Source organism: Drosophila suzukii, chromosome 2L, assembly GCF_043229965.1.
Source record: "Drosophila suzukii chromosome 2L, CBGP_Dsuzu_IsoJpt1.0, whole genome shotgun sequence".
NCBI classification, from domain to species: Eukaryota; Metazoa; Arthropoda; class Insecta; order Diptera; family Drosophilidae; genus Drosophila; species Drosophila suzukii.
Window position 1 is genome coordinate 10,036,695 of NC_092080.1, and position 14,771 is coordinate 10,051,465.

The following is a 14,771-nucleotide window of genomic DNA, read 5'->3' on the forward strand; positions in this document are numbered from 1 at the left end:
TACCTACAAGAATTACTAAAAAACAAAACTCCCACTTCGCATTTCTCGATTTCGTCGGGTTGGTTTTTGTCGGGTCTTTTGAGTTGTGGATCGTGTGCGTTTAACGGTTTCATTTCATTTTCGCATATGGCAGTCCCAAGTGAAATATTAATAATAAAACCCACATACCGGACAATTGCATTGCCCCTCGGCATATGCCTTTGCGCTATTTCCAACAATGCTTACATAAATAGCTCTAGTTGCTGCTGTTCTACATAACAAGTAAACAAAAACCACACATTTTTCCCATCGTGTCTGTAATTATGCTGAAAGAGATCAGCAAACGATTCGTGTTAATTTCTTTGAACTGCTCGTAAATTCTTGGAATAAAGTGAATTAAAAGTGAAAGTGCATTTTTTAAATACTTGTATTACGGAAAGAAAAAAATAAAACTAAAACGCCTACAGTGTGCGAGAAACAGAGACAAATAATGTGCGGAGAATGAGACACAGAAACGGCGACTTGACTTGGATTTTGCTCTTTTTCTCGAATTGAACGAAAAGATCACTTGAAGAATTCCGGTTTGTGGTTTTCCTTTGGCAGCTGTTGTTGTTTTTATTGCTGTTACTGCTCCGTTGAATTGTATTTGTATTATGTCTCGGTCATTGGTCCGAAATTAAAACCAAAAAATCAACCAAAATGGTGTAGAAATACAGATATTATAAAGCTGTTTTTTTTACGGCCAAACTGTATAATGCCAAATGTCACTACTCCGATTTGATCGTGCAAGAATGTGAGAACATAAATCCCGCAGAGAATCTGATATGGCTCCAAAAATGAAAGAAATTCACTTGAAATGCGAAAGAATGCGGAAAATAAAATTAAATATTGCTAGAAACATAAAACAAAGACCCAAAATTTAGAAATCGTGTGAAGACTAAGTCGAAAGTCTGGCAAGAATGATGATGATGATCATAGCGAGGGAGAGGCTGAAGCATCAGAAGCTAATGTCATGCCCTGGAACCGGGTCTCAACCTGCCATTTGACTTCTTTTGTCATTTTCCCAACTTAACTCGGTGGATGGTTACAGCTGGGGGAACCTCAGACTCAGACCACAGACCGGTCGGAACTCGGAGATTCCGGGGCCTTTGGGCTTGGGGGCTCGGAACCGAGGGGCACTCTCACTTTTAAGTAACCCAACAAGTTTTGCATTCGCCTTTTGACATGCCAAATGAACTGGCTTCGCTTGGGCGCTCAAATAAGATTGAGTAATAGACGAAAAGTGGAAAATGATCGCTGGCGGGAAGTAGATCACAAGATGATTGGGAAATTTGAGTCTGAATTGGTCAAAATTATAGTGCTCCATAGCGGTTTCTAATTGATCTCAAACAAGTGGAACGAATTCAGTAGTTGTCTTTTGGTTTATTGGCATTATAGAGAAATTGGAAAAGCATTGCACAATTTATGCTGTTTTTAATAATCTCAAACTAGTACTTTAGAAAATGATTAAAGGTTTTGATTTTTAAAAATTTTTAATGAACTGGAATTATTTCTTGTTTATGTTTAAAACTACTTTTTTAAAAATATCAAACAATAAATATTAGTATTTTCTTTTTTCTTAAAAAAAATAGAAGAAGAGCTTAATTAACTTATTATGTCGATGGCCAAGAGCTATTCCATGTTGATTAATCGAAAGTTAATGATACAAGGCCATTAAGTCGTTTCTATGACTCTTCGTCTGCTAATATGTATATAATGTATCACTTAAATGAGACTTGTAAGAAAGTCCCCGTTTGAGAATCTGTGGGGCATTTCCCAATAATATTGCGAACTAATCAGTATCGTGAGCTCGGATTCCAAAGCCAATCAGTGCATAGAACCCTATAGATCAGTTCGGAATCTTGTTTGCCAGCTTGATCGCTGTTTTTAATTAAGTATTTTTTCAAAACAAAGAGCACGAATATGCGAATTCGATCGGACCCGTTTAGCTGATTCTCAATCTCAATTCCCTCTTGATCTTGCTTGACTACAATCTAAATTGTATACACAAAAGATCTTTCGTTCCTCTGGTCTTTTCCCTCCCTCATTCTTTCAATTTTTATAACTTTCTTCATATGTGACTTTCATTAGCATAGACAAACAAAAGAGACGTGAGCAGAGCTATATGGCCATAAATATTTATTGCGATGATTTACAAGCCAATGTGTGTGTGTGCCAAAATGCGGTCATGTTGGCAAAAGGCAGAAATAATCCAAAAATAGTGACTAAGCCATTGAAGTTTTTGTCTTGCCTTAATTGTCAGTCAAAAGGGCGGACCAAGTTTTTTTTGTGTATAATTACGAGCTGTCATGCAAAACCGAAACTGACTTGGATCCGGGCTCGGACTCGATCTGAATCCGAACCCAAAAAAAACTGCCCTTGGCACACAAGCCAATGTCTGTGACTAACTTCGCCTTAATCGAGGCTTCCGAAAGACTGCTCTGGAGATCCGTTAACTTCTAAAAATAGCAGTCTCAAAAGGCCAAGTGGTGGAGAACACAGGGAAAAATATTTTTAAAATCTATACATTTTTTGACCACAACAGATTTACCAATTGATTAATATTTAATATCCTACTTAACAAATGTACATTCATTTTTGTAAGCACTCATATTATTAAACGACCGTTTTGTAAAAATAATATCAACAATTTTTATTGAGTGTTATCCCATGAATACTATTTATAATGATAATTGGTATTTCCTACGATTAAATTCCATAATAAGTGAGCTATTATCAGACTTTTATGCGTTTCCCGCAGTGCAAAGTAAATCTAAAGTTGCTCTTAACGAATTCTTGTTTCCCTCCGCTTGCGCGATTGTATTCAAATCGGCGAATCAGACACTGGCTGACCTTGCCAACACTCGACATCCAACAACCATTAATACCCGAAGCCAGTCTCTGGGCAAAATTGCAAAATGTCTGCAGTTTCAATTTGTACACATTTTTCTCTCCTTTAGTTGTTATTTTTCGTTTTGGGGTGTTCAGCTGGGCTTGACGGATTTCCGCATTTTAAAAAGCCAGCAAACCTCGACCCCTCTGAACTCGTCGAACCCCAAACTAGGCAGACTGGTGCTTTCCACACTTAGTTTTTGGAAAATCTTGCCCATTATTAAAACTAAATTTATATAAATTGTTTTGTATACCTAGGAAAATTTGTATTTAGCCCGCAATCTCAGTCGTGTGTTGTTTACCCATTATCACTTAAAAAAGCCAAGGCACGAGGGGTTTTCACAGGGAAAACCACGTAGTGATAACGAATTCTCGAAATATCTCACCGCCTACTCTTACGCAAATGTATAGTATCTGTATCTCTGTGTGTGTTTGTACGGTAATTTATTTGCTATTAGCTAAGAGAATAGTTCAACAACACTTTTGTTTACTGTTTGATTGATCATGTTCAAGGTGCTACAAATGATCATTGTTTGCTGTTTGTGCTCGCCGCTCGTAATTGTTGCTCGTCGCCGGTGTTTGTTTAGTCACCGTTTCCGATTGTGCGTAGTCGTGACAATCGAGTGTTTTCAATTGGATCGCAGATGTTGTGGAATTTTTTAGCGTGATGTTTAACAAGAGTGTATTGAATGGGAAAAACGTATTATAATATAAATGCTTTTATTGGGTAATTTTTCTAGTAAAAGCTAAAGAGAATTGTCTGCTTCTGACAGATATTTTTATGATATTCCTCGCAATTATATTATATTTATATCAAAGGTTTTCAAAAGTAGTGCGTTTTTCATTTTAAATTTGTTTGGGAGATCAATAAATATCTTATCCCAAAAATGGTGTTATTAATTAATATACCCATAAAAATTTCCCATTCGCGATTAATAAACACTTTTACAGCACACCCAATTCCGAAAAATCCAGACTTTCTAATTTTCTGTGCACATTTTTTCTAGTCATGCATGCCCTCTCCAAATGCTCATTGAATATTAACTAAAGTCTACTTCAAAAGTAAATATTTGCTAGAGATCACCCGCAGTTATCGAACACACCCCCATGGAAAAACTGAGTCATAAAACCCACACAAGATCATTTGCGTCAGTTTGGCCTATCAATTAGCGTAAATGAATCCACAGACGTTCGATTGGAAATCCCTCGTAGCTAACAACTCCCTTCCAATTCAGAGTCACGCTCCCATTTTATTTTCGAGCCCAGCACCGATGGTCACTTGATTTATTTTGGGGTTTTCTAGGTCGGCCAATACGTCACCTTTGATTGTTAAATGCCTTTATTATTGTTTACCCTTGGCAATATCGCCAATTGTCACTTCCCCTTTTCACCGCGTCGCCCACATTCATTCACAACTGGCTAATTTGTCGATGATTAAGCTTTCGATGCATTCGCCAGTGGTAAAAAATCGAGATTCACTCATTCACACGCTCTTACCAATTGCCCGAAATTAATTTGCAACTTGAGCTAAATGCTATTTAACATTGTATATGGCTGAAACGTGCGTAATTCCCCAAATCCGGCAAGATATATGGTTTTCTAGACATAGTAGTGAATTACCCAATAGGAAATAAAGTCTATTAAAGTTTAATTACTGTTAATGGAATATTAAAAATCCCATTTTTATAATCGTTTACCAGTAAACTTATTGAAAACGACTCTTTCCTTTGGAATGGCCCAATTTGAATTTAAATTTATTGTTATTATTCTGCTCAGCATTGTGAAAGAGTTGTCAAAGTGGGTAGATCAACTGGTCATAAACAAAATCAATGCACAAACGTGAGGCAAGTCGCGAAAACATGGAAAGCTTACAACATCGACAACAACGGCAGAAACACAGCAACTGAAACAGCAAAGAGCCACCAAACGTGTGTGGCTTTTGCAATATAAATAACAAATAAATTTTGTTATTTTGTTACCAACATAAGGCCTGAAAACCATAGGCATCGCCATTCCCAGTGACTCTTCAAATATTCCGTGCGCGAAATTTCCGAACTCTTGGGTTATGCAAAAGAGTTCAAAAAAACAAAAACAAAAGAAAAACAGAAAGAAAAAAACATAAACTTAAACGGAGAAGTGAAGACAAACAAAGAAGCACGTCGCTGCAGCTGGTCAAGTGAAATTTGTTGTCTTTCGTAATGAAAATCAAACATTATCCGGGCAAAGCCGTCGATGCGAGTCTTTCGCTGGAGGGCAGCAGTGCCATGGGTGCTTTGTATGAGGAAAACTGGCTAAGGGCGGCGAATCAGGCTAATCAGGCGATTCAGGCGAGCCAACCCACACGTCCGACGAGCTCCAAATTGATCCGGCAGAGCAGTTCCGCCGGCAGCAGTTTCCTCATCGAGGGCATCTCTGCCCTGAGCAAGTACCAAATGACCCTGGAGAATATCCGCCAGTTGGAGCAGCAATCGAGGGATAAACGTATAGTTAGCACCATCAAGGAACTAAATGGTTATAGACCATCGGCATTGCAACATCATCAGCAGCAGCAGATGCACAATGGTTGGGTGGCCGAGGATCAGGATGAAATCGAAGAGATACGTCCACCTGTGGAGGGTAAAGAAAAGTCGGCTAATCTTCAGGAATCTCCCGCTGTCAATCATTATGTCCTGGATCCCACGGAGAGACCCAGATTTCCGCGACCACGACAACAGTTCTCGGTGAAACCGCCCTCGCTGCGTCGCTCTCAAACGATGTCGCAACCACCCAGCTTTGCTACCCTGAGATCACCCCAGAAAATCTCCAGCAAAACGCAGCAGAATCTCAGCAACAGTTCCTCCTCCGCCTACTCCACATTCTCCTCCGCTGCAGAGGATTCTCAGGATCAGGTAGTGATCTGCCAGCAGCCACAGAGGTTGATGGCTCCGCCGCCCAGAGAACCGCCTCCGGAACCACCCAAAAGGGTGTCCAAACCACTAAGTAGATCGCAAACTTCTGTTCAGAGATATGCCACCATAAGGATGCCCAACCAATCAATGTCCTCCAGCAGAAGTATAGGCAGATCCAGGGATTCCAATGCATCGCTGAGACGTCATAGTTTGGAGCAGGCGATCAAGGAACTCAAACTGGAGGAGGAAAAGGAAGTTCGTCAGAAGAGTCCACACATCTCGCCCGCTGCCAGCAGTAATGGCAGCTCCAAGGATCTCAACGGGGAAGGGTTTTGTATCCCACGGCCTCGTCTCATCGTTCCAGTGCACACATATGCCCGGCGGCGAAGGACCGGAAATCTCAAGGAGCAGTCGAGTGGGGGGCAGGAGGAAGATGCAGAGAAGGGTAAGGGTTAGATGATTGGATTGGATAAGGGTTTAAGGTATTCCTAATAGATCATTGCAATAATACATTTATTTTATATTTATTTTGATCATGGAGAATGATCAGATCAGTTAAGATCATTTCTAGTTAGGATCAGTTTTTAAAAATATGATAATATTTTTACAATGTATCATAGAATTACTACTTAGGCTAGCAAAAGTGGGGAATTTGTATCCAAAACTGTTTTATTCGTCCTACTAATTTCATTATTTCCTCCCCAGATGGACGCGTCGAGGTTTCCCGCGAGGGCAAGTACCTCTCGACCCTTTCGGGGGCAAAGGTCCTTGGCGAACTGGCCATCCTGTACAACTGCCAGAGGACGGCGACCATCACTGCGATCACCGAGTGCAACCTGTGGGCCATTGAGCGCCAGTGCTTCCAGACCATCATGATGCGAACGGGCCTCATTCGCCAGGCGGAGTACAGCGACTTCCTCAAGAGGTGAGTAGCCCTCCGCCCGGTCCGCCGCTTTCCTTTTTGGCCAACAGCCTCTCGAAGACCAGACCCGACTTCCCCATTGCCAATCGGCAATTTAATGTGAATTTTAATGAGCCTTTGGGCCTGTGGCGATGGCGAGATGGTGCCGACTGGTTATTTGCAATTTGGGCGTAATTAATGTTCATTTGCACTTAATTATATCAATTCCGCAGAGCACTTCGTGTATGGTCATTACTTTATAATGGCAAATGTAAAAATCGCTTAGTTTAAGGATTTTTTTTTTCATTTCTTAGCCCCGGTCGATTTGTGTTTTCAAATCGTGCAAGGTTTGTCGAATAAAGTAAGGTAACTTTCTCCGTCGGCCCCATCGACGGCATCTCTTCAGATCGAATCCACCATTATGGCCATCCCGTCATCGTCATGGTCATGGGCGTCCATATGACGTGCAATGGCTCAAACTGAAAACTCAAGCTGAAAACTCACAGCTCACTTCAGCTAAACTTCAAACTGCGGCCAACGAACGCATAGAAATTTCTTTTTCCAATGGCAGCCGTGGCAACCAGTTTTTGGCCAAGTCTGTGCAATGATCAGCTTCCAGTCTCACTTCCACCTCCAGTCGCTCCTTCCCAAAGTGACCGGCAAATTAATCGCGTTTAATTGGTCGTCCGTAAAAACTGCTAAAAAACCATAATTGAGGCCTCGACCATGCACTCGTTGCCTATTCCACATTCAAAGAAGTAGCGGAAAAAAAACGGATAGAAAATGAAAGTGCATTGGGATGATGATGATGATGATGAAAGATTCAGATACAGATACTGCAGCTGCCAGATACATGTGGGCATTCACTAAAAAAATGCCAGCCAGCAGGGAAAAAGAATGGGCGGAGTAGTAGTTCGATTATCTTGGTCTACACTTAGGGAAAATTGTACAATCATTTCAAAGCCCTGTGTATAAAGGGTTTATTAAAAACCCAAGAAATCTATCTGGCAACTATTTTGTTTATTTTTTACCCTTTTTATAACTTTTGAAACTGATATACTTCATAGCTTGGTTCAAAGACTAGTTTACTTCTACTTTAACTTTACTTTCTTCACTTCCCAAAGTTACAAAATTGTTTTTCAGTGTAGAGATTAGAGATATATGCGATGCACAAAGCCAGAGGGAAAAACATAATGGGAGGAGTTCTGGTGCGACTCTCAGTGATCGATGTAGGTCAACAATAGACCTACCATTACTGTGGAATTCTCTTATCTGGATCGAACTTGCCGCGACCACTAATTAAACCACTTTCTTTACGATTATCTCTCGAAAAAAACTAACAATTTTTGCTTTCTTATCTTCCGCCAGCGTGCCCATCTTCAAAGACCTGGCGGATGACACGCTTATCAAGATCTCCGATGTCTTGGAGGAGACGCACTACCAGCGAGGCGACTACATTGTGCGCCAAGGAGCCAGAGGCGACACCTTCTTCATCATTTCAAAGGGCAAAGTTCGGGTGACGATCAAACAGCAGGATACGCAAGAGGAGAAGTTCATTCGCATGCTGGGCAAGGGGGATTTCTTTGGAGAAAAGGCTCTCCAGGGGTGAGTTTTACACCTTTAACTCTCTATTACGTACCAAAACTAATTAAATTATTTATTATTTAGCGATGATCTGCGCACGGCGAATATTATTTGCGAATCCGCTGATGGCGTCAGTTGTCTGGTCATCGATCGCGAGACCTTCAATCAGCTAATTTCAAATCTGGACGAGATTAAGCATCGCTACGACGACGAGGGAGCCATGGAGCGCAGAAAGTAAGCAAAAAATGATTTAACAAAAAATATGAATCAAGATTAGCACTAAGGAATGGAATCAACGTACAACAAGGTCAATAAACTGCCTCGAAATCAACTCAAAGCTATTTAAATTTTGAAGTGTATAATTATTTGATAGTCAAGTGATCGCCACACTTAATTACCACATTTGTTTTGAACATAGCTAGTAGTTAATATACAAATCTTGAGAGGAAGACTAATAATATAGTTATAAAGCGCTAATTAGAATTGGAAGTATTTAAAATGTTAGTTCATTTCAGATTTCAATTGAGGAAAATATATTATTACTTGCTATTTTAAAAAAGATTATATGATTAAATTTTAACAAGGCTTAAAATGTTCCCTAAAGGCCTATTACTCATTTAAATAATAGATATTTGACTTACCAAGTACATATAGACTAACAACCAATACTCTTTTCAGGATCAATGAGGAATTCCGGGACATCAACCTCACAGATCTGCGAGTTATCGCTACCCTAGGAGTTGGCGGCTTTGGCCGCGTAGAGCTGGTCCAAACCAATGGAGATAGCTCCAGATCCTTCGCCCTCAAGCAGATGAAGAAGTCACAGATCGTGGAGACGCGACAGCAGCAGCATATCATGTCCGAAAAGGAGATTATGGGCGAGGCCAATTGCCAGTTCATCGTGAAGCTGTTCAAAACCTTCAAGGACAAAAAGTACCTGTACATGCTGATGGAGAGTTGCCTGGGCGGAGAGCTCTGGACGATTCTGCGGGACAAGGGCAACTTTGATGACAGCACCACCCGCTTCTACACGGCGTGTGTGGTGGAGGCCTTCGATTACCTGCACTCGCGGAACATTATCTACAGGGACTTGAAGCCGGAAAACCTGCTGCTCAACGAACGGGGATATGTGAAGCTGGTAGACTTTGGCTTCGCCAAGAAGCTGCAGACGGGCAGGAAGACCTGGACTTTCTGCGGCACGCCGGAGTATGTAGCTCCCGAGGTGATTCTCAACCGGGGTCACGACATTAGTGCCGATTACTGGTCGCTGGGAGTGCTCATGTTTGAGTTGCTAACGGGTGAGTTGGGCAAATGATTGGGAGAATAATGCCATTGGAATAAACATTATCTATTCCCTTTTTCTAGGTACCCCTCCATTCACTGGCTCGGATCCTATGCGTACCTACAATATCATACTTAAGGGCATCGATGCCATCGAGTTCCCCAGAAATATCACACGTAATGCCAGCAATCTGATCAAGAAGCTGTGCCGAGACAATCCCGCCGAGCGTTTGGGCTACCAACGTGGGGGAATCAGCGAGATACAGAAGCACAAGTAAGATTCCCTATAAAAGTATCTTTAAATCAAACTAATATGTTGGTTTCGTCCCATCCAGATGGTTTGATGGCTTTTACTGGTGGGGCCTACAGAACTGCACTCTGGAACCGCCCATTAAGCCCGCCGTGAAAAGCGTGGTGGATACGACGAACTTTGATGACTATCCCGCCGATCCGGAGGGTCCACCACCTGACGATGTCACTGGATGGGACAAGGACTTCTAGGGGGAGTTAAGGTCCCGCTTCCCAGACGATGCTCTCTATACGCTTCTGCTACAGAAAACCAGAGCAGATGAAAGCAAGGAAGGAGAAGAAACTGATCTTAAGTGCGCCATATGTACGCCAAAGCCAACAGCAACAGTCAGCAGCTCGCATTGAAAAGCTGCCCCAAAAAACAAAGAAACGTAGCAGTCGCAAGGCCAAGGGCCGACACAAAAGCACACAATCATCCATCGTTTTTTAGCTCTTTTAGATTTATAGATATACGTCTCCGTGACGTGTTATCCCCATGATGTGCAACGCAATGAATTTATTAACGAGTTTATAACTATTATTTTGTAATGAGGATATGTGTCTAGTTCGCCTGGAATTGGTGTAAATTGTAAGTAGGACTCTGTGACTCTGTTTTGGAGCTCTATTAGCCATGTGCATTGTATAAATTCTTTTTATTTGTATCTATTAAATATTATAACATAATTATTATATATCATTGTTAATGCATACAAATCGGGTTGCCTTATAGTCTGTAAGAACATTTTAAAGCAACATCTGACCAAGGTCTTCCGTCATACGCCCTAAAAAAACATTTGTTAAAACTCTATCTAGCCTCTCTTCTATCTTTCAATAGTCCTAGCGATCATGTCTATTATTTGTACGAATAACATGCCCTTTTAATTGTCTCTTTTAAGTAAATCAGTTAGAAATTGAATAAACAAATTTATGCGATAGTTCTTTGTATTTTTCTAGCAAGCTCTTCCCTTAACAGTTTTCTTTGGTCGTCATAGATAACAATATTTAGTATTATGACATTCAAAAAGAAAGCTTTGTAATTTATTTAAGTGAAAAACGAAATTTACATTGTGTTTACATCATGTAAATGCCCTCCACCTAAATTTAACCTATCCAAGGTTCTTCCTATATGGGCGCTACTCTTTGCACACGTTTTCACTTGGCAGAGAGTGCAGCGGAAAATATGCAATAAAAAGAGGAAACGCTGAAATGAAAACGAAGTTGGCCAAAAACAAAACTCAGGTACGTGACGAACGGAAGAAGAATCGTTACACAGAGAAAGCTGAGAAAAATCAGTCAAAATGCCAGACAAATTAAATAAGAACATTCTGTGCCCGACGTTACTGCAGATCGCACCGGAAAACTGAAGCTCTATAGTTTAAAAACGAAAGTTGAACAGGAGGATAGAGTGAAATTAAATTCTGGAATTTAATTAAATTTGTTTAGCCTATTGCTATATTTATGAAGTAATTAAAATGGCCTTGATTGTGAGGTGGAGGCAACTTTGTCTAGTGTTGTTTTTGTTCGTTGGCCTCTCTTTGGGTCTTCCCAGTTTGGAAAATCAGACGCACGACCAAATCGAACAGATAATAGGTGAGCTATTTATTCTTTTAAAAATAAGATTTTATTATATGTTTTATAAACTTTAATATTTCGTCAGCTTGCAGACAGCCCAAGGCACCTGGATTGTGCAAAGGTCGTCAACTGCGATATGCCTACAACAAGAAGACCGGAAATTGCGAGAGCTTCTACTACACGGGCTGTGCCTCCACTGAGAATAATTTCCTGACCTTTGAGGAGTGTCGCAGGGACTGCATGCAACGCCTGCGCTACTGAAATCCTCATTAAACTATACTTACTATATATTTCTTGTTACAAAAATTTGTATGTCATTCGTTATGTTTAGTGGACTTGTGAGGCTTAAGATCTCTTTGGCTTGCCAAGTTTCTTATTGGCAGGCGTAGATGGCTTTCCTCTGCACATATAACTTAAGATTATTATCAAGAGAACCACTGATATGAATATCAGGGCTATACTATCCAATGAGTGGTAGATAAATCCATTAAGTTCAATGCCTGGCGATTGAAGTAGTTCTGCGGCTACTAAACCATTTTTAATGACATGTTCCACAGACCAAATAGCTATTTCCAGCGGCGCTTTCTCACGCTCATTGAAAATTTTCGAGATCTGAACAGAACGTTGTGCGTAACTGGAAAAACGATAGAGATTAAAAAATTGTTGCTTCGTAAAAATGTATTCAAAATCTACCTCTTTTTGCGTAGCTCTGTAAAGGCTTGCTTTAGGTTTGGTATAGTAATATCTTCATAGTCCAACTTTAGACCCATTCCACGATTTTGCACAGAAAATGCATTTAGGAATTGATCCCCATATATCGGAGTGACTAGTAGGGGTTTCCCACAATGAACCGATTCAGTGGTTCCAAGTAGGCCGCCATGAGACCAGAACAACTTTACTTTGGGGTGACCTAAAATAGAATTGTGTGTGAGTAGATATTTAAAATGTAAAGGGCCCTAGTCCGGTTTTTACGTAATAACTGGTTTTATGTTTAGAATTTAGTATAAAGCAATTATTGAAAATGAAATCCGGGCTTGGGGAATTTCAGAAGTATAACTTACAAAGAAGAGCTAATTGAGGAGCCCATTTTATAAAGAGGAATTTGGAGGAATCTGTTTTTGGGGTCTCATCCCCCTCCCACTTCCAAATGATTCTTAAGGGCTGGTGTTGTAGAACTTCCAAAATAGCTGTTAGCTTATCTTTATCGATGCTCGAAGCTCGCACCATAGAACCCCAGCTGATGAAGATCACACCTTCGTTTGACCGATTCAGGAAATTGCTGATATTCTCTGGTAATTCCTTTTCAGCCTTTTTAGTGATGTGCACTCCACCAATTTCCACAAATTGTAGGGATTGTGGACGACTGCCCATTAGCGAATAATGCTGATTTCCGAAAATAAAAGCAGTTTGGGTACGAGCTACTTCCTCTACATCTATTTCTACGCCAAGATACTTTCGTATCACCATGTTGTCGGCTCTATTGGAGTGATATTTGTAGAGAAACTTTAATAGCTTTGCTTGTATAAAGTTAAGCAGACGCTCATGCCATTTCAGTTGGCCAGCAAATCCCACAAATTCAGATTGTATAAAGGCGGGTGTATCCGGCAGATCGATGCGATCGTAATAGTAGGGCATCAGGGCGCAGGTACTCAAGCCTATAATTGGGAGATTCATTAACTTGGCCATGGCTAGTTGGCAGTCGGAGTTGAAATATTCCGTGAGGAATAGATCATAAGGTTTTTTTCGGTGTCGTTCGACAACCCTTTCTATGTGACCACTGGCAAAGAGATGTCCACAGGTCTTCTGACCCTCATCGTGCAGGGCTTTATATTCCCGGATCAGTACTGGCAGGGATCTGGTGGGTGTGTTTTCCGTCAGGGGAACCAAATTGATCGTGGTGCTCGACTGATCCTCACCAGGCGCTGAGATTAGCAGTTCCTCGTAGTTGGGAAAGGCTACCGCATGGGGATTCTTCACATACGAGATCACTGTGATATCGTGTCCCCGAGTCGCCAGCTCATTTAGTATGGGCATCACCACTTTGAAGTGGCTAAAACCAAAGTGCGGATAGACAGCCAGAACGTTACCAGCCGAGATCGGGGGAGGAACCCCCAGAATCCCTAGAAATACAATTAACACTCCGCTGCGCACCCACATCGCTCCGTACTTTTCCACCGATTGAGTCGGTTACCCAACTTTTAGATCCGATAACCTTATCTTCCATTGTGCCGTGGGGTTTTAATGACATTGCTAATCAAAATGTTTTGTTGTGGTTTCTGAATGGTTAGTGCAATTGCACAAAATGCACTTGCTGGGATTCCCTTCCTGTGGAAAGTTCCAACTGGAACTGCTATCGATAACGATACATATATCGATAGTATAATTCAAGTAATTAAAGTGAGACAGTAATTAAAGAGTCAGGATGAATGATTTGGTTTATATTATTTGAATTCTAATATCTTAGGCTTTAAATCTTTGGTTATTTATATTATTATACCCAATAATAATTCCATTTTTTAAAACCTATCTTATTTATCAAACACATTGTATAGCCTATCTCAAAGGAAAGAACTTAAAAAATAAATTTATAGCATACTTTTGGGATATCTAAAAATTTGTGGCTGTGTTGCCACCTGGCTTAAAAGTTGAAACCCAATAAAGATGGCGCCACTAACAAGGCTCTGATTTAAAAATATTTATATGACTTTTGCACGTGCTATATTTATTTTGAAAATAAGGTATAAACTAGAAAAATGTTAAATGTAACATTACTTAAATTTACTATAAAAAAAAACAAAACAGACGGCAATTTTTTGCTTATAGTTTTATCTGTAAGATTTATCGTTATTTCTTGTATCTTTAACAATATTTAAACGAATCTATGGTAATGGGATAAACCCAGAATGCTGGCAATAATACTTGAAATTAAATTATCCGTCTAGAAATCAAGTCAAGTGTTAACTTAAGTCATCTGTCTTAACTGTCGGTTGCAAAACGGCCTCAAGATATTCAACTGGACAATTGAATTGCGATGGCGATGCGAAACGCCCTCCAAACATAGCGATAATGGACAGTAGTAAGCGTTAATTGAACCTCAAGCGATATGGAGCGATAATAAATGCAATTGCCATTCGAAATGCAGCAACGGATCCAAGGAATATACGCCCAGAGTTACAGATACATTTTCAGATACAGATAGATTTGGCAGCTGCTGCAGCTGGCTGTCTGTCAAGTGCACTCTGCACTTTGAGCTGCGGTCCTGGGTCGTCGGTTTTTGGATTTGAATTCGGCTTTCGGTTTGGGCACTGGGATCTGTCAATGGTTTTGCCGGGTCCGGCTGACATGCC

At 40.6% G+C, this 14,771-nt stretch overlaps 3 protein-coding genes and 1 long non-coding RNA gene across 7 annotated transcripts in view; 3 read left to right on the plus strand and 1 right to left on the minus strand.

Annotated features, from left to right (window-relative positions):
* Positions 1 to 10,787, plus strand: part of for (cGMP-dependent protein kinase for) — a 32,818-nt gene extending 22,031 nt beyond the window's left edge. For 2 of the 3 annotated variants that reach the window (XM_017081773.4, XM_017081781.4), the window contains 6 exons: positions 6,504 to 6,723; positions 8,068 to 8,304; positions 8,368 to 8,517; positions 8,962 to 9,581; positions 9,649 to 9,838; positions 9,900 to 10,787. In XM_017081773.4, the coding sequence (XP_016937262.3) occupies positions 6,504 to 6,723; positions 8,068 to 8,304; positions 8,368 to 8,517; positions 8,962 to 9,581; positions 9,649 to 9,838; positions 9,900 to 10,065 (1,583 nt within the window). In that variant the 3' untranslated portion in view covers positions 10,066 to 10,787. Of the gene's footprint in view, positions 1 to 258; positions 561 to 4,898; positions 6,244 to 6,503; positions 6,724 to 8,067; positions 8,305 to 8,367; positions 8,518 to 8,961; positions 9,582 to 9,648; positions 9,839 to 9,899 lie in introns of those variants that run through there. The other variant, XM_017081787.4, reaches the window with a different exon arrangement.
* On the plus strand, positions 128 to 4,957 carry LOC136117863 (uncharacterized). 2 transcript variants are annotated; one of them, XR_010655453.2, is made up of 2 exons: positions 128 to 261; positions 4,687 to 4,957. It is a non-coding gene; the product is annotated as an uncharacterized lncRNA (long non-coding RNA). The 2 variants fall into 2 exon arrangements; XR_011603945.1 differs by having other exon boundaries at positions 130 to 261; positions 4,611 to 4,957.
* A 519-nt stretch (positions 10,788 to 11,306) lies between the features above and the next one.
* On the plus strand, positions 11,307 to 12,334 carry LOC108015394 (serum basic protease inhibitor). The gene is made up of 2 exons (XM_017081817.4): positions 11,307 to 11,442; positions 11,510 to 12,334. The coding sequence occupies exons 1-2, from the start codon at positions 11,325 to 11,327 to the stop codon at positions 11,683 to 11,685; spliced, it is 294 nt and encodes a 97-aa protein (XP_016937306.2). The 5' UTR covers positions 11,307 to 11,324; the 3' UTR covers positions 11,686 to 12,334.
* Positions 11,428 to 13,719, minus strand: Ugt36A1 (UDP-glycosyltransferase family 36 member A1). The gene is made up of 3 exons (XM_017081806.4): positions 12,486 to 13,719; positions 12,118 to 12,334; positions 11,428 to 12,058 (listed from the first exon to the last, which is right to left on the minus strand). The coding sequence occupies exons 1-3, from the start codon at positions 13,579 to 13,581 to the stop codon at positions 11,770 to 11,772; spliced, it is 1,602 nt and encodes a 533-aa protein (XP_016937295.3). The 5' UTR covers positions 13,582 to 13,719; the 3' UTR covers positions 11,428 to 11,769.
* Positions 13,720 to 14,771: the final 1,052 nt, after the last annotated feature.